The 14,490-nt window shown below is 41.7% G+C and overlaps 1 protein-coding gene across 1 annotated transcript; it reads right to left on the bottom strand.

The window, feature by feature from the left end:
- Positions 1-526: 526 nt before the first annotated feature.
- LOC109899025 (uncharacterized) lies at positions 527-7,814 on the bottom strand. The gene is made up of 17 exons (XM_020494068.2): positions 7,634-7,814; positions 7,024-7,142; positions 6,751-6,886; positions 5,185-5,272; positions 4,985-5,065; positions 4,704-4,841; positions 4,399-4,444; positions 4,220-4,298; positions 3,888-3,993; positions 3,369-3,564; positions 3,064-3,097; positions 2,866-2,969; positions 2,379-2,403; positions 2,161-2,268; positions 1,399-1,527; positions 1,122-1,245; positions 527-865 (listed from the first exon to the last, which is right to left on the bottom strand). The coding sequence occupies exons 1-17, from the start codon at positions 7,657-7,659 to the stop codon at positions 692-694; spliced, it is 1,713 nt and encodes a 570-aa protein (XP_020349657.1). The 5' UTR covers positions 7,660-7,814; the 3' UTR covers positions 527-691.
- Between the last annotated feature and the right edge of the window lie 6,676 nt (positions 7,815-14,490).

The following is a 14,490-nucleotide window of genomic DNA, read 5'->3' as shown; positions in this document are numbered from 1 at the left end:
TCCTCCAAAGAGGGGGGGTGGTGGAGGGGTTAATCATTTTCAAAAAATACATTCCTTTGGTTAATACTGGAGGATTTTGGAGAGGGAGATCTCTGGATTTCCTCTCCTTTAATTTATGACAGGGTGCAAGCTGTCAAACCGGCCCAGTTCCCCCCTCTCCTCTTCTGTGGGTGAGAGAGGTCTGGTTACTGTCAACCATTGCCAAGCTGATCTGATCCATTGGTTTATTTTTTTGTGATTGCTGGTTGGTTCATTTGTACATTTATAATTAGTAGGTTTTGTTATGTTTTAACAAACCTTTTATTTTTGTACTATGTATTGTAAAAAAAAGAATTGTGGGGTGGTTTTTATAGAAACCCTTGGGGTTCTAACACTTGTGTACCGTTTAGGAATTTATTTTTATCTGTAGTTGTTGTTTATCACTTATTTTCTTTGGTGCAAATAAATTAAACCTTGGCCCATCGGGCATGGTTTTTCACAATAGCGTAATATTCAAAAACATTATAAAAAACACATTTAGAGATACTAAATGTTAAGGTGTTTTATTAACAGAACCAGCAAACATATTTCATGAAGCCTTTTCCTGAGCCCTCAACATCAGCTATTCCACCAAGAGCCCAGGCTTCTCAGTCCAAGGCCCACATTGTAGACAGGCAGTGAAGTAAAGAGACCAGGCGGATATTATTTGTTTTTAGGAGGAGGATTCCTTGGTGGGGAAGGGCAGCTTCAGGTACTGGTACCACTGTTTGAGTTGCCGTGGCAACAGCAGCAGGACTTTCTCGGTGAGGAAGAGCAGTGCTTCCTGTATGGCTGGTCGAAGCAGCTGATTGGCTGGCATGGAGAGGACCAGGAGACAGAATTTCTCCTTCAGAGGTAGATGAGAGACCGGGTCATGTTCATTTGGACCCAAATGAAAAAAAAAAAGACAAACAGGGTGATTCTTGTCCAGTAAAAACCGCTTGTTCTGAGTTTCCGTTACAAAACATTTTACTATGGTATGCACTAATGAATACAACCCAGGTTGAGTATGTTTCTGTGTCTTCTAGGAAGGGGGAACATTTCAAAATGCAATGCATAGATCGGACACAATTGCCTATTCTCTGTGACAAATACTTCCATACCTGGGAGTAGGGGACCCTTTTGTTAGAGAAGCTTTGAAATGCTGAGATCTTCTGCAGTATGCTGTTATATTTGGGGTCTCTGTCTCCGGACAGTTCTGTGGCCTCACTCTGCAGTGTTGCAAACCTGTTCATACATGATTAACATTTATTTTGTTCCATTTATAATTCTCTTACAGGAAGTGAAGATGAAGAAAAGCAGTCAAGGAGTTTCAAGCAACTTGAAATGGTTGAGTTACACCACATGATGTTTGTATGAGAGAGGGGAGAAAGCACCTACCAGAGACCAGTGGTGGATTTGGGCTCCTTCAGCTCACTCTTCAGAGAGGCAAGGAGCGAAGACAGACCAGCATCGGTCTTGGAAGCCATTAGAGCATCGAAAAGAGTTCTCATCCTTTCCTCACGGTACCTGAGGACAGAAAATGGGACTACAATGAGTCGCCGAGTAGGGCATTTTGACGACAAATCATCACTTTTTGGTCATTACATTTTAATCCATAAATTTGATTCCCAGTGAAAAGGTGGGCCTGAAACCAACTCCTTTTATGTTGTTTTCAAATTGGTTGTGTTTCTACTTCCTGTCATTGCCATAGGGGACAGAGAACTGATCAATTGTTCCTTGAATGGTTTCCTATTCATATACCCTCTATGTCAACAGGTGTGGTACTGTGTGGCTCAGTCAGTAGAGCATGGCACTTGTAACACAAGGTTGTGGGTATCGATTCCTGCTGGGACCACCAATACATAAAATGTATGCATGCATGACTAAATAGCTTTGGATAAAAGCCCCTGCTGAATGGCATGTATTATTTTAACAGGAACATCATCCAGAACAAATGATCCTCTATAAAAATGACCTGACTGTGACATGTAGATACTTCAAGTTTAAACTTTATTTGTCCCAGAGGGCAATTGGTTTTCCCAGCAAAGGGGCATAAAAACAACATTGAACATATAAAATTCACACGGATCACAATGTATAGTTCTAGTGAATACAATGAGCTACTACAGCAAGTCATAGGGCGGACAGTGTCCTCCTCACTTTTTCTTTTCAAACACTCCTGACTTGACCTGGATGTTTAGAACCTTCTTCACATTCAGGTATTGGACCTTGGCTCTCTCCAGCATGGCTGACTGGTCTACTCTAGGCCTAGGTGAGGGAATGAAAACAGCACCTTAATCTTTACATCTCAACCATGTGAATAAATTATCCATTTTACATACAGATAAATACATTTTGTTGGTTTGTTTCCCACTCACTTGACTGTTTTCTTCTCTAAGGATGCTGTCGGAAAAGAAAACAGGTGACTATAGAAGCAAAACATGAAAGATACTGTATTCACAACAGTGAACGGATTCATCTTTGTAGAACACATTGTAAAAATACTATGGCTCAAACGAAAGCTTTGCCATTCCCAAAACAAACATATCATTTTGCCATTTCAAGGGATTTGTACTGAAGTGATGTGTTTGGCAAAGGGTGGCACGTAGTTGGTGAGGAACACAAATGCCACAATCCATCAGGAATTCATGCTGTGGCAGAATCCAAAAAGCCACAAGCCACAATATAACCAGGGTGACACTGCACATGGGGTCTAGTCTCACTATGATACTGTTGGCTGCATGTATTTCCTGTGCCTTAGGGCAATAATCACATCAATAAGTGTTACAAAGCCACAATGGCTGTGTCTGCTAAGTGGGAACATGGCACATCGTTGTTGTTGTGTGTGGTATTGTATTGACTGACTGTTCTCATCCAGCAGCAGTAGTAGCCATGGGGGTATGTCTCCATCTCCGTCTGGATCTCGCTGGCCAACCTTACGCCTGGGCCCAGACTGCAGAGCTTTATATCTGTGATTATAGACCAGCAATGTACTACAGTATGGAGGGATAGATCAGCAATAGCTGATGTTGTCATGTCAATTATTGTTCATCATTCTCTTACCCTGTGGTTCGGATGGTGGTCATCTTTGAGGGCTCTGAAATCCACACGAGAGTCAGTTTAATGATCGGCTAAGACGCACACTCAAAGCTATTTGGATATCGCGAATCATGTGACAATTATCCAATTGATTAGGTCAGCATGATTTATTGTTTAATTGAATTTATTTGCACACCAAAAAAGTGAAAGACAAACAGTGAAGATAAAATAAAAACAAGGTATGAAGGTGTGCAGGTGAGGTTGGAAACAGAGGGCTTGTATGAAAACACCACAAAACAATATACTGTATATAGAAAACAGACTGTCACCTGCGGCATCCTGGTGACCGATGAAGGTGTCCCACACGTCAGGGGTGCCGTTGTGACAGTCATCAGGGGCCAGAGACACCAGGCGTCCGATGGCATTCACTGGAGGGTTGTAGTAGCTGTGTGACTGCTTCAGGATGATTTTGGTCTTCTCTGTGTCCTTCATGATGACATTCACATAGTTGCTGTTGAGAGGAACCTGGAATACAGGCTGTCAGTATTAAATCACCAATCAATCAAATGTATTTCATGAAGCGCTTTTAACAGTTGTCACAATGTGCTTTACAGATACACAGCCTAAAACACCAAAGAGCAAGCAATGCAGAGGCAAAAGCACAGTGGCTTGGAAAAATTCCCTATATTAACAATACAACATACAGTAATAATAGATAGGGTTGCAAAATCCCAGGAACTTTCAATAAATCCACTGGTCTTCCAGAAATCCTAATAATACGTCACACATGTTGTTTTATCATTTTTCTTGTTTATTTAGTTGTTTTTGTTGTACTAGCTGAGTCTCACCAGTGTCTTCAGGTCTTTGTTTCTCATGTGAGAGATGCCACACAGGACCATGTAGATCCACTGCAGTTTCTCTGAGAACAGCTTCTGCTTCCTGTACTGTATCCTCCTATGAAGAGAACAGGGAAATACAACATGCTGTATGTCAGGCAGGGGAAAAGGCCACCAGAAAGTCCCAGACAGAACTATGAGGAACATTTCTTATCAATAAGAAAAATCCAGCTTTGCATGTGAGTATGATGGATAAAACTGCAGGAATCTATGTGTCGTAGCAGTATTTGGTTTGATTACAAATTTCATTCAGGAGAAACAAACAGGAACAGTGCACAACGTACTGTAGGTTCTCCTCTTCCTCTGGGTCCAGTGCCTGTTGGTTCATGGTCATGGGGGTTGGTGGCACAATCTCTTTATCAGCTGAAGAGAAAGAAGGATCAGAGTGCATGGATGGGGTCAACATAGTAGAATGTAGTAGTAGCATTGTAATTCATTCTGCATTGTGCTTTAGGTGACCAACCTGACATGGCTCGGTCACATGATGTCATTAGCGATGACTGTTTATCCTTTACAATGAGAACATAGTAGAGACATGTATTCTTCATGTTACAGCAAGTGGTCCTAACATTCTATACAGTTCAAGAAGAATTAGGTTTTCAACAGTGAATTGAACCCAAAAGGCTGGAATTCATCGCCGGAAGTCCAGAACAAACAATCACATCTCAGTGCCATAATAATACTCAGCAAAAATTCTAATAACTATGGAGAACTAAACAAAAACACATTTAGAAGTTTCCTGAGTTCTGTTTTCCCACAGTGCATTACCTGGTCCCTGAGGCAACATATGAGGGGGCGTCCAGCGTGGAGAGCACGTCTAATGGAGGCCATCTCCCTCAGGTAGTGCTTCAGCTGGAGGAAGCCATCCAGGGTCTGGCTCTCCATTGGAGGGGCTGTGACGTTCTCCTAAAGAGTGTTGAAATATATACTATTCAAATATCAAATACATGAATGTGATAATGAAGAAGGATTTACTACATGATAATGAATTATGTTTGGTCACAATTCTAGAGTTAAGTCCCTCCCCCTTTGCTCTCCCCCTCTCTCACCTTTTTAGCCTTCTCCTGAGTGAATTTGCTGGAGATCACTCCACCTCCTGACTTTTTGCCAAACTTCTTGTCCCAGTGTGTCTGCCATAGAAAGACTGAGTGAGGACCAGTCATTTTAAACAACTACTGTATAAACAAAACAATGAGTTGATTATGTGTGTTTGTCCGTGAATACGGATGTGTGTGTGTGGGTGTGTCACCTTCAGTGACTCCTGATCCTGTGACGTTAACCAGGTTGAGAAGAGATCAACGTTGTCAGAGTAAAGCATTCCCACTGTTTTGTATGGTCTATCCAAGGGACAAGGCATTACTTTAAATTGAACGTTTATACACACACACACACACATCACAGATACCATCACAGTTGAAAATGAATAACATTTAATTCATACTATACAGTGCCTTCAGAAAGTATTCAGACCTTGACTTTTTCCACATTTTGTTACATTGCAGCCTTATTCTAGAATGGATTATATAAATAAAAATCCTCAGCAATCTACACACAATACTCCATAATGACAAAGCAAAAACAGGTCGAAGAAATTGTCCGTAGAGCTCCGAGACAGGGTTGTGTCGAGGCACAGATCTGGGGAAGGGGACCAAAACAATTCTGCAACATTAAAGGTCCCTAAGAACAGTGGCCTCCCTCATTCTTAAATGGAATAAGTTTGGAACCACCAAGACTCTTCCTAGAGCTGGCTGCCCGGCCAAACTGAGCAATCGGGGGAGAAGGGCCTTGTTCAGGGAAGTGCCCAAGAACCCGATGGTCACTCTGAAAGAGCTCTGGAATTCCTCTGTGGAGATTGAGAACCTTCCAGAAGGACAACCATCTCTGCAGCACTCCACCAATCAGGCCTTTACGGTAGAGTGTCCAGACGGAAGCCACTCCTCAGTAAAAGACACATGACAGACCACTTCGCGTTTGCCAAAAGGCACCTAAAGCCTCTCAGACCATGAGAAACAAGATTCTTTGGTCTGATGAAACCAAGATTGAACACTTTGGCCTGAATGTCAAGCGTCACTTCTGGAGGAAACCTGGCACCATCCTTAAGGTAAAGCATGGTGGTGGTAGCATCATGCTGTGGGGATGTTTTTCAGCAGCAGGGACTGGGAGACTAGTCAGGAAAGAGGGAAAGATGAACGGAGCAAAGTACAGAGAGATCCTTGATGGAAAACTGTCCCACAGCGCTCAGGACCTGACTGGGGTGAATGTTCACCTTCCAACAGAACAACGACCCTAAGCACAGTCAAGACAACGCAGGAGTTGCTTCAGGACAAGTCTATGAATGTCCTTGAGTGGCCCAGCCAGAGCCTGGACTTGAACCCGATATAACATTTCTGGAGAGACCTGAAAAATAGCTGTGCAGCAACGCTCTCCAGCCAACCTGACAAAGCTTGAGAGGATCTGCAGAGAAGAATGGGAGAAACTCCCCAAATACAGGTGTAGCTTGCAGCGTCATAGCCAAGAAGACTCTAGGCTGTAATCGCTGCCAAAGGTGCTTCAACAAAGTACTGAGTAAAGGGTCTGAACACTTATGTAAATGTAATATTTTAGTTTTTTATATTTAATAAATTAGCAAAACTGTCATAAAATGTTTTTTCTTTGTCATTATGTGGTATTGTATGTCGATTAAACAAATATTTAATCAATTTTAGAATAAGGCTGTAACCTACCAAAATTTGGAAAAAGTCAAGGGGTCTGAATACTTTCAGAAGGCACTGAACTTTAAAGTGTAGGAAATGGTCAAGGATATAATATGTCATACTTGTTAACAGGGGAGAAAAAGCCTTTTCTGAGCATCTCCTGTCTCCTGTCATAGTTCTTCTTGGCCTGGCCATTTTGTATGAGGACATACTTTGTGTCACTGCGGGTGACAACCTTCTCAGGTAAGTAGCTGTGCGCTTGGAAAACACAAAGCAAAATGTGCTAACAGTCAGTAATTCATTGCATTAATTCAAACGTCATCCATTATCTCAAGTGGCTTTTCATGAAGTATTGTGACACATTGTACAGTAGCCTAGTAGGGCCATTCGCTCACCTTTTTTGAAGTCGGTGGTAAACTTGTGCTTGATGTAAGTGATGAGCTCTTGGTCTCTCTCAATAAGAGCAGCTATTCTCCTGATTTCTTCAGCCATGAGGACGGAGGGGGACAGGAGGCTGGTTGACAAATTAAGGTAGTAATGTATGCGTATTTATATTGCAAATCAGTGGTCATTTCTACTTGTTTAATTTATCGTGTGTGTGTGTGTGTGTGTGTGTGTACATGCAAGCCTTGGAAATTAAAACATATATGCTGTATTAATTCAATAAACGCAATCTCAAATAGCTGCCTGTCCTTTTTAATAGCCGGCCAACAGCACACATTTCAGCTAATAAACTTCTGCTTCACAACAAAGGTTGGGCCTACATTAACTGTTTACAAGATTACCACGAGTCATTAAATACGAGTCTTGTAACATGATTCTATATTTGTGAATTATTATTTGTGCTCAAATAATTGTGTAGGCATAAACAGTAGGTGAAAAACCTGGCCAAAAGATTACCTTTGGCCACGCTCTTCACACGTCAATTACATTAAATGAGGTGAAAATTAAATAGGCCTGCAAACATAAGTTTTGCAACAAAAATAAACTTTAGGAAAATCCTACCGTTTGGCAAGCGTGTTGATAGTCATCTGTTAGCAATTTGGAAGGAACGTCAACAACGTTCTTTACATTCACCGCGTCACAAAGCGTGTTCTGTCATTTAGATTATATTTCGAATATCATACCGGTGAACGCGCGCCACTCCTTTCCCTCATTAATTTGACCTACAATGAAAGAAACATTTCCAGATGAAGGTGTCAGTGTTGCGCTTAAAAATATTAAGTGGGTGCATTGACAAATTGGAAAATAGCCCATGATATGACACTGCCCCTAAATTGGTATGGTAAAATGATGAATAAAATTTTCATTTTCAGTGGTAATGAGTAGTATTCCAACAATGTCCAGCAGGGGGAGCAAAATTTAATGCAAGGATTGTCAGTAAATTGGACTATGAGGTTTATGTCCTGGCCAAAGTTTTACACTTGAGAGTTGCTCAAATATACCTCAAATCACACACCGCAAAAAAAGTGGAACACTTTATATGTTGTCACTTAGGACATTCTTTCTGTCATTTAATGAGTCTGTCAAACTAGGTCCAAAGTAGCTTACTACAGCCCCAAGGTAGGTTACTGCTCCCAAGGTAGGCTACTGAAGCCCAAGGTAGGTTACTGAAGACCAAGGTAGGCTACTGAAGCCCAAGGTTGGTTACTGCAGACCTTTTGAATTAGTCTGACTCTTCTTCAGGATTATTTGAGACTATATCTTGTATTGACACCTCTGCAGGCCTAACCAAAGAAATGACCTTTGTAGTGGAGACTGATAAACAGTAAAGACAAGTCATTCAATCATGTCACATTATCCGTTTTGTCACCAAAGCCCCAAATACTACCCACCATTGCGACCTGTACGCTCTCGTTGGCTGGCCCTCGCTTCATACTCGTCGCCAAACCCACTGGCTCCAGGTCATCTACAAGACCCTGCAAGGTAAAGTCCCCCCTTATCTCAGCTCGCTGGTCACCATAGCATCACCAACCTGTAACACACGCTCCAGCAGGTATATCTCTTTGGTCACCCCCAAAACCAATTATTTCTTTGGCCCCCTCTCCTTCCAGTTCTCTGCTGCCAATGACTGGAACGAACTACAAAAATCTCTGAAACTGGAAACACTTATCTCCCTCACTAGCTTTAAGCACCAGCTGTCAGAGCAGCTCACATATTACTGCACCTGTACATAGCCCATCTAGAATTTAGCCCAAACAACTACCTCTTTCCCTACTGTATTTATTTTATTTATTTATTTATTTTGCTCCTTTGCACCCCATTATTTTTATTTCTACTTTGCACATTCTTCCACGGCAAATCTACCATTCCAGTGTTTTACTTGCTATATTGTATTTACTTTGCCACCATGGCCTTTTTTTTTGCCTTTACCTCCCTTATCTCACCTCATTTGCTCACATCGTATATAGATTTGTTTCTACTGTATTATTGACTGTATGTTTGTTTTACTCCATGTGTAACTCTGTGTTGTTGTGTGTGTCGAACTGCTTTGCTTTATCTTGGCCAGGTCGCAATTGTAAATTAGAACTTGTTCTCAACTTGCCTACCTGGTTAAATAAAGGTGGAAAAAAATAATAATTATGAAGCCCTGATGCTCTCTGTGTAATCTTCTGTACAGTACTGAGGGTTTTTACCAGGACAGCCACACATTGAGAAAGCCCGGTTCTGTTTTTTCATTTAGGAGCTCAGGGACGGACCTCTGGGCTAGGAGCCCCGTGGAGGGAGGGGGGGTGATTGTCCTGAGGCGACCCCTCCATGCAGCATTGTTGGTTTTTCCCACCATCTCTTGGCCTCTCCAGGTGCAGGGGGGTAACATGGTAACATTGTAATCCCACGCAACAGGATGGATCCTTTCCTGGTGAGTACTGAGTACCAACCTTTCCAAGCCTCTCACCACCTCCCTCTCATCCTCCTCTTCCAGCCTCTGACTCATGGTGCAATCCCAGCTGCATCTTTTTCCCTCTCACAGTGCTGGGAATAGTAAGGGAAATGTTATTGTCTTGTGTAGCGCATGGGAATGTTTGATAGTAATACAAATCGTTTGGTGCTTAGCAACTGCAGTCTCATGTCCATAGGGGGAATATGTATTTCTTCACATGTAAGCTTTGCCAAAGTTAATCTCTTTAGAGATATCACTCTATAGAATGGAGTAATTATTTTTCCAATGACTGCTGAAATACAGTACACTCCTTATGCAATAGCTTGGGACAGTCCGTAGCTGTTCTAAATGCACGCAGATACATTAAAAGAATGTAATCTCTGGTGTTCAGTGGTCGACTGTATACATGATGACTTCTAAAATAGTTGCAGTCTTATACCTCCTGCGCTATACAATCACACTGCTTCCATTTGGGGTTGTTTATTATTGTAATGTCTGCAGACAGTGAGTACTACTATACCGAACAAAAATATAAACGCAACATGCAACAATTTCAGATTTTATTGAGTTATAGTTCATATAAGGAAATCAGTCAATTGAAATTAATTCCGTAGGCCCTAATTTATGGATTTCACATCACTGGGAATACAGATATGCATCTGTTGGTCACAGATACCTTTTTTTAAATGTAGGGGCGTGGATCAGAAAACTAGGGAACTGGAACACGCTGTCGTACACGTCGATCCAGAGCATCCCAAACATGCTCAATGGGTGACATGTCTGGTGAGTATGTAGGCCATGGAAGAACTGGGACATTTTCATGTACCGATCCTTGCGATATGGGGCCGTGAATTATCATGCTGAAACATGAGGTGATGGCGGCGGATGAGTGGTACGACAATGGGCCTCAGGATCTCATCACGGTATCTCTGTGCATTCTACTTGTCATTGATAAAATGCAATTGTGTTCATTATCCGTAGGTTATGCCTAACCATACCATAACCCCACCGCCACCATGGGCACTTTGTTCACAACTTTGACATCAGCAAACCACTCGCCCACACGTGGGGCGGCAGGGTAGCCTAGTGGTTAGAGCGTTGGACTAGTAACAGGAAGGTTGCAAGTTCAAACCCCCAAGCTGACAAGGTACAAATCTGTCCTTCTGCCCCTGAACAGGCAGTTAACCCACTGTTCCTAGGCCGTCATTGAAAATAAGATTTTGTTCTTAACTGACTTGCCTGGTTAAATAAAGGTACAATTTTAAAAAATACACGTCGTCTGCGGTTGTGAGGCCGGTTGGACGCACTGTTAAATTCTCTAAAACAACAATGCAGGCAGCTTATGGTAGAGAAATTAACATTCAATTCTCTGGCAGCAGCTCTGGTGGACATTCCTGCTATCAGCATGCCATTTGCACGCTCCCTCAAAACTTGAGACATCTGTGGCATTGTGTTGTGTGACAAAACGGCACATTTTAGAGTGGCCTTTTATTGTCTCCAGCACAAGGTGCACCTGTATAATGATCATGCTGTTTAACCAGCTTCTTGATATACCATACCTGTCAGGTGGATGGATTATCTAGGCAAATGAGAAATGCAGGGATGTAAAAAAATGTATGCAAAAATTTGAGAGAAATAAGCTTTTTGTGCATATGGGAAATTTCTGGGATCATTTATTTCAGCTCATGAAACATGGAACCAACACTTTACATGTTCAGTTTTTTTACATGTTCATCTTTTTTTGTTCAGTGTACATGCTATAGACATGAAGTATTCACAGAACCCCAGTGCCACCGGAGAATGTCAGGCGTCCTCTATCAGAAAGCCTTGTCTCTTTGGCTGAGCTGCACCACTCAGTGCTGACGGCCCTTAATGTCTCACATGAGGTTTCACTAAAAACGTAGTTTCCACTGGCAAAGAGACTCTTATCATGTGGTTTGGAATTGCCTGTCGGCCATCACCTCACACTTTCCACAACTATTTCAGCCAGGCAACACAAGACCGGCTAGTTGTAGTGGAATTATAGTTATCCTTTGAACTGTATGATAAAAGCTTTAAAACATGTTCTGATTTACACTGAACACACTTAGGTTTGGATCGTAAATACTTTAAGAAAACCATATGGAAATATTACTCCTCATCCAACATTACCTACAACTTGGAACCTCGTCAGGGGATTGAACTTGATAAGAATTTAAGCTTTGGCATCAATTTGCCTTCATATAACTGAGGCCCCAGAGGGGAAAAGTGAGAGGGTTAGTGATAAAGTTTGATAGAGCATCTGTAATGATATAACCATATAGTATGAATTTATTATTAATGGACCCCCATAAACTCCTGTTTATTATCAATGGACTCCCCCATAAACTCCTGTTTATTATTAATGGACTCCCCCATAAACTCCTGTTTGCCAATTTGGTGTTGTTGTAGTCGTTGTTGCCATAGCAACCGACAGGACCCCAAGGAATTTCAAGAGGAAGGCAGAGCACTGAAATGTATGTATGGTTTGTGTACTTGAAACTGTCAAATAAGAGTTACTGTAGTTTTCTAAAATACACACTCATGCATGCACACATGCACACACACAAGTTAACCCATGCACTCTCGCTCTCTATCTCTCTTTCATTTAGTCTCTGTCACAAGAATATTATTCTATATATTTAAATGTATTTGAAGTCGACTCAACTACAAATGATTTTGCTTCTCCAAAGCCCCTTTTTAGCACTGCTCCTTTATGAGTCATGACAGACACTCAAAGATATCTGTTAAAAGGCCCAATAGTCGACATGTTGTCCACGTTTGGACAGAAGTAGAGATGTCTTATTTCCTCCGTGTAAAATTGTAATCTGGTTGTAGCTCAGTGACTGTTGTCTCAGGCTTGCCTTGCATTAAGGTAGGAAAGGCCTCCCGGGAGAGACAGAGTTGTTTTCATGCAAAGTTCTACCAGCGTCACTGCATCCCATGCCAGGAGAACTAACTAAGACTCTCAAATCGTAATGTTCGCCGCTTACATCCACAACTGAGCCTCGCACGTCTTTCTTGGCTGCCGAGAATCCCATTCTCCAAGCCCTGGCAAAGTGTAGCATAGTCATGGCTCATAGCACACATTCTGTCACAAAGGCGAACATATATAAAGATGGTAGAATTCAATTCAGATATGATGTCATTGTTTAGCACTATCCACTGAGTTTTTAAACTAAGGCAATGTACATTGTACAATAATAGTGAAGACTGCAAAACTATGAAATAACACACGGAATCATGTAGTGACCAAAAAAGTGTTAAACAAATGAAATTATATTTTATATTTGAGATTCTTCAAAGTAACCACACTTTGCCTTGATAAACAGCTTTGCACACTCTTGGCATTCTCTCAACCAGCTTCATAAGGTATTCACCTGGAATGCATTTCAATTAACAGGTGTGCCTTGTTAAAAGTTAATTAGTGGGATGTATTTCCTCCTTAATGCATTTGAACCAATCAGTTGTGTTGTGACAAGGTAGAGTGGTATCAAGAAATAGCCATATTATTAAAAGACCAAGTCCATAAAATGGCAGGACAGCTCAAATAAGCAAAAGAGAAACAATAGCCAATCATTACTTTAAGACATGAAGGTCAGTCAATCAGGGGAAATCTGAATAACTTTGAAAGTTCTTCAAGTGCAGTCGCAAAAACCATCAAGGGCTATGATGAAACTGGCTCTCATGAGGACGGCCACAGCAAAAGAAGCCCCAGAGTCACCTCTGCTGCAGAGGATAAGTTCATTAGAGTTATATGCACCTCAGAAATTGCAGTCCACAATAAATGCTTCACAGAGTTCAAGTAACAGACACATCTCACCATCAACGGTTCAGAGGAGACTGTGTGAATCAGGTCTTCATGGTCGAATTGCTGAAAAGAAACCACTACTAAGAGACACAATAAGAAGAAGAGACTTGCTTGGCCAGAAGAAACATTGAGCAATGGACATTAGACCGGTGGAAATCTATCCTTTGTTCTGATGAGTCCAAATTGAGATTTTTGGTTCCAACCGCCTTGTCTTTGTGAGACGCAGAGTAGGTGAACAAATGATCTCCGCATGTGTGGTTCCCACCGTGAAGAATGGAGGAGATGGTGTGGTGGGTGCTTGGCTGGTGACACTGTCAGTGATTAATTAGAATCAAGGCACACTTAACCAGCATGGCTACCACAGCATTGTGAGCGATATGCCATCCCATTGGTTTGCGCGTTAGTGGGACTCATCATTTGTTTTTCAACAGGATAATGACCCAACACACCTCCAGCCTCTGTGTAAAGGTTATTTGACCCAAGACGGAAGTGAATGAGTGCGGCATCAGGTGACTTGGCCTCCACAATCACCCAACCTCAACCCAATTGAGATGGTTGTGATGAGCTGGACCGCAGAAGTGAAGGAAAAGCAGCCAACAAGTGCTCCTTCAAGACTGTTGGAAAAGCATTCCAGGTGAAGCTGGTGAGAGAAGCTCAAGCGTGTGTAAAAGCTGTCATCAAGGAAAAGTGTGGCTACTTTGAAGAATCTCAATATAAATTATTATTTTCAATGGGTTTAGCACATTTTTTTGTTACTACATGATTCCATATGTGGTTTATTCACAGTTTTGATGTCTTCACTATTATACAACAATGTAGAAATAGTGAAAATAAAGAAAAACCCTTGAATGAGAAGCTTTAACTGGTACTGTAGTTCAATGTGCCAGTAAATCAGCACAATCTACTTTTTCTTTTCTTTCAAATTGCCGGCGTCTTGAAGATACAATTTACATCATATATACTCTGCTAATGACCATACAAAAAAACAGTTACGGAGGGCAATGTACAATACGCCGTCTTTATGGACCTCCGCTATTGGACATTTGTCAGACATAGGGCTGAGAAGTCTGCCTTTGAACCATATGCTCGGTGCACGCTTGTCGAGAAGAAAGAGTAGGTGAGGGAGAGAGGAGGAGACCAGGAGAGGAGGAT

This window comes from Oncorhynchus kisutch, linkage group LG11, assembly GCF_002021735.2.
Source record: "Oncorhynchus kisutch isolate 150728-3 linkage group LG11, Okis_V2, whole genome shotgun sequence".
Taxonomy (NCBI): Eukaryota; Metazoa; Chordata; class Actinopteri; order Salmoniformes; family Salmonidae; genus Oncorhynchus; species Oncorhynchus kisutch.
Note: the sequence above shows the minus strand (reverse complement) of the source record. Positions and strands in the feature narration are given on the sequence as shown.

What these genes read in the sequence shown, in the direction of transcription:
- LOC109899025 (XM_020494068.2), bottom strand. Translation starts at nt 7,659, where the DNA reads ATGACTATCAACACGCTTGCCAAACG. An exon ending in TACCACCGACTTCAAAAAAG is followed by an intron (nt 6,887 to 7,023) that starts GTGAGCGAATGG and finishes GTGTTTTCCAAG; the next exon opens with CGCACAGCTACTTACCTGAG. An exon ending in AGGATCAGGAGTCACTGAAG is followed by an intron (nt 5,066 to 5,184) that starts GTGACACACCCA and finishes TTTCTATGGCAG; the next exon opens with ACACACTGGGACAAGAAGTT.